General features: G+C 61.8%; 1 protein-coding gene across 1 annotated transcript in view; it reads right to left on the reverse strand.

Annotated features, from left to right (window-relative positions):
* Positions 1-432: 432 nt before the first annotated feature.
* The window catches only part of LOC113942366 (protein TsetseEP-like), a gene marked incomplete at its 3' end in the record, with an annotated part of 973 nt that continues 827 nt past the window's right edge, over positions 433-578 (reverse strand). Inside the window, exon 3 of the mRNA XM_027633507.1 lies at positions 433-576. Within this exon, the coding sequence (XP_027489308.1) occupies positions 433-576 (144 nt within the window). The remainder of the gene's footprint in view (positions 577-578) is intronic.

A 578-nucleotide genomic window follows, 5' to 3' on the forward strand; every position in this document is an offset into this window, starting at 1 on the left:
AGGAGCAGGGACAGGGATTTGGGAGCAGGTACAGGGATTTTGGAGGAAGGACAGGGATGCAGGAGAAGGGACAGGGATTCAAGAGGAAGGACAGGGATTCAGGAGCAGGGATAGGGATTTAGGAGCAGGGATAGGGATTTTGGAGGAAGGACAGGAATGTGGGAGCAGGGACAGGGATTCAGGAGCAGGGACAAGGATGCAGGAGCATTCCCAGCCCCTGTCTGTGCCCTGGGGGGTCTGACCCACACGTTCCCCCTGTATCCTGGGATAGGGACGGGAATGCAGGAGCAGGGGCAGGGATGGGGGAGGATCCTCCCCCTCCAGAGCCCCCTCACCTGCCGGCACCAACCCCACCTTCTGAACGAGGGACAGACCCCAAACCTCTGCCACCCCCTGGAGGCTTTGGGGGGGCTCTGGGGGGGGGTCCCAAACCTTGCAGTCTGGTCACCAGCTCCGCGAGGAGGGTTGGATCCACCCCGGAGAGCTCCAACTCCAGGGAGCTCTCACCAGGCTCCTCGGGCTCCTCTGGGTTCTCCTCAGGCTCCTCTTCCTCCAAAGGACTCTTCTCGGGTTCCTCT

The sequence above is a fragment of the Corapipo altera genome, unplaced genomic scaffold, assembly GCF_003945725.1.
Source record: "Corapipo altera isolate COAL_440 unplaced genomic scaffold, ASM394572v1 57752, whole genome shotgun sequence".
Classification (NCBI taxonomy): Eukaryota; Metazoa; Chordata; class Aves; order Passeriformes; family Pipridae; genus Corapipo; species Corapipo altera.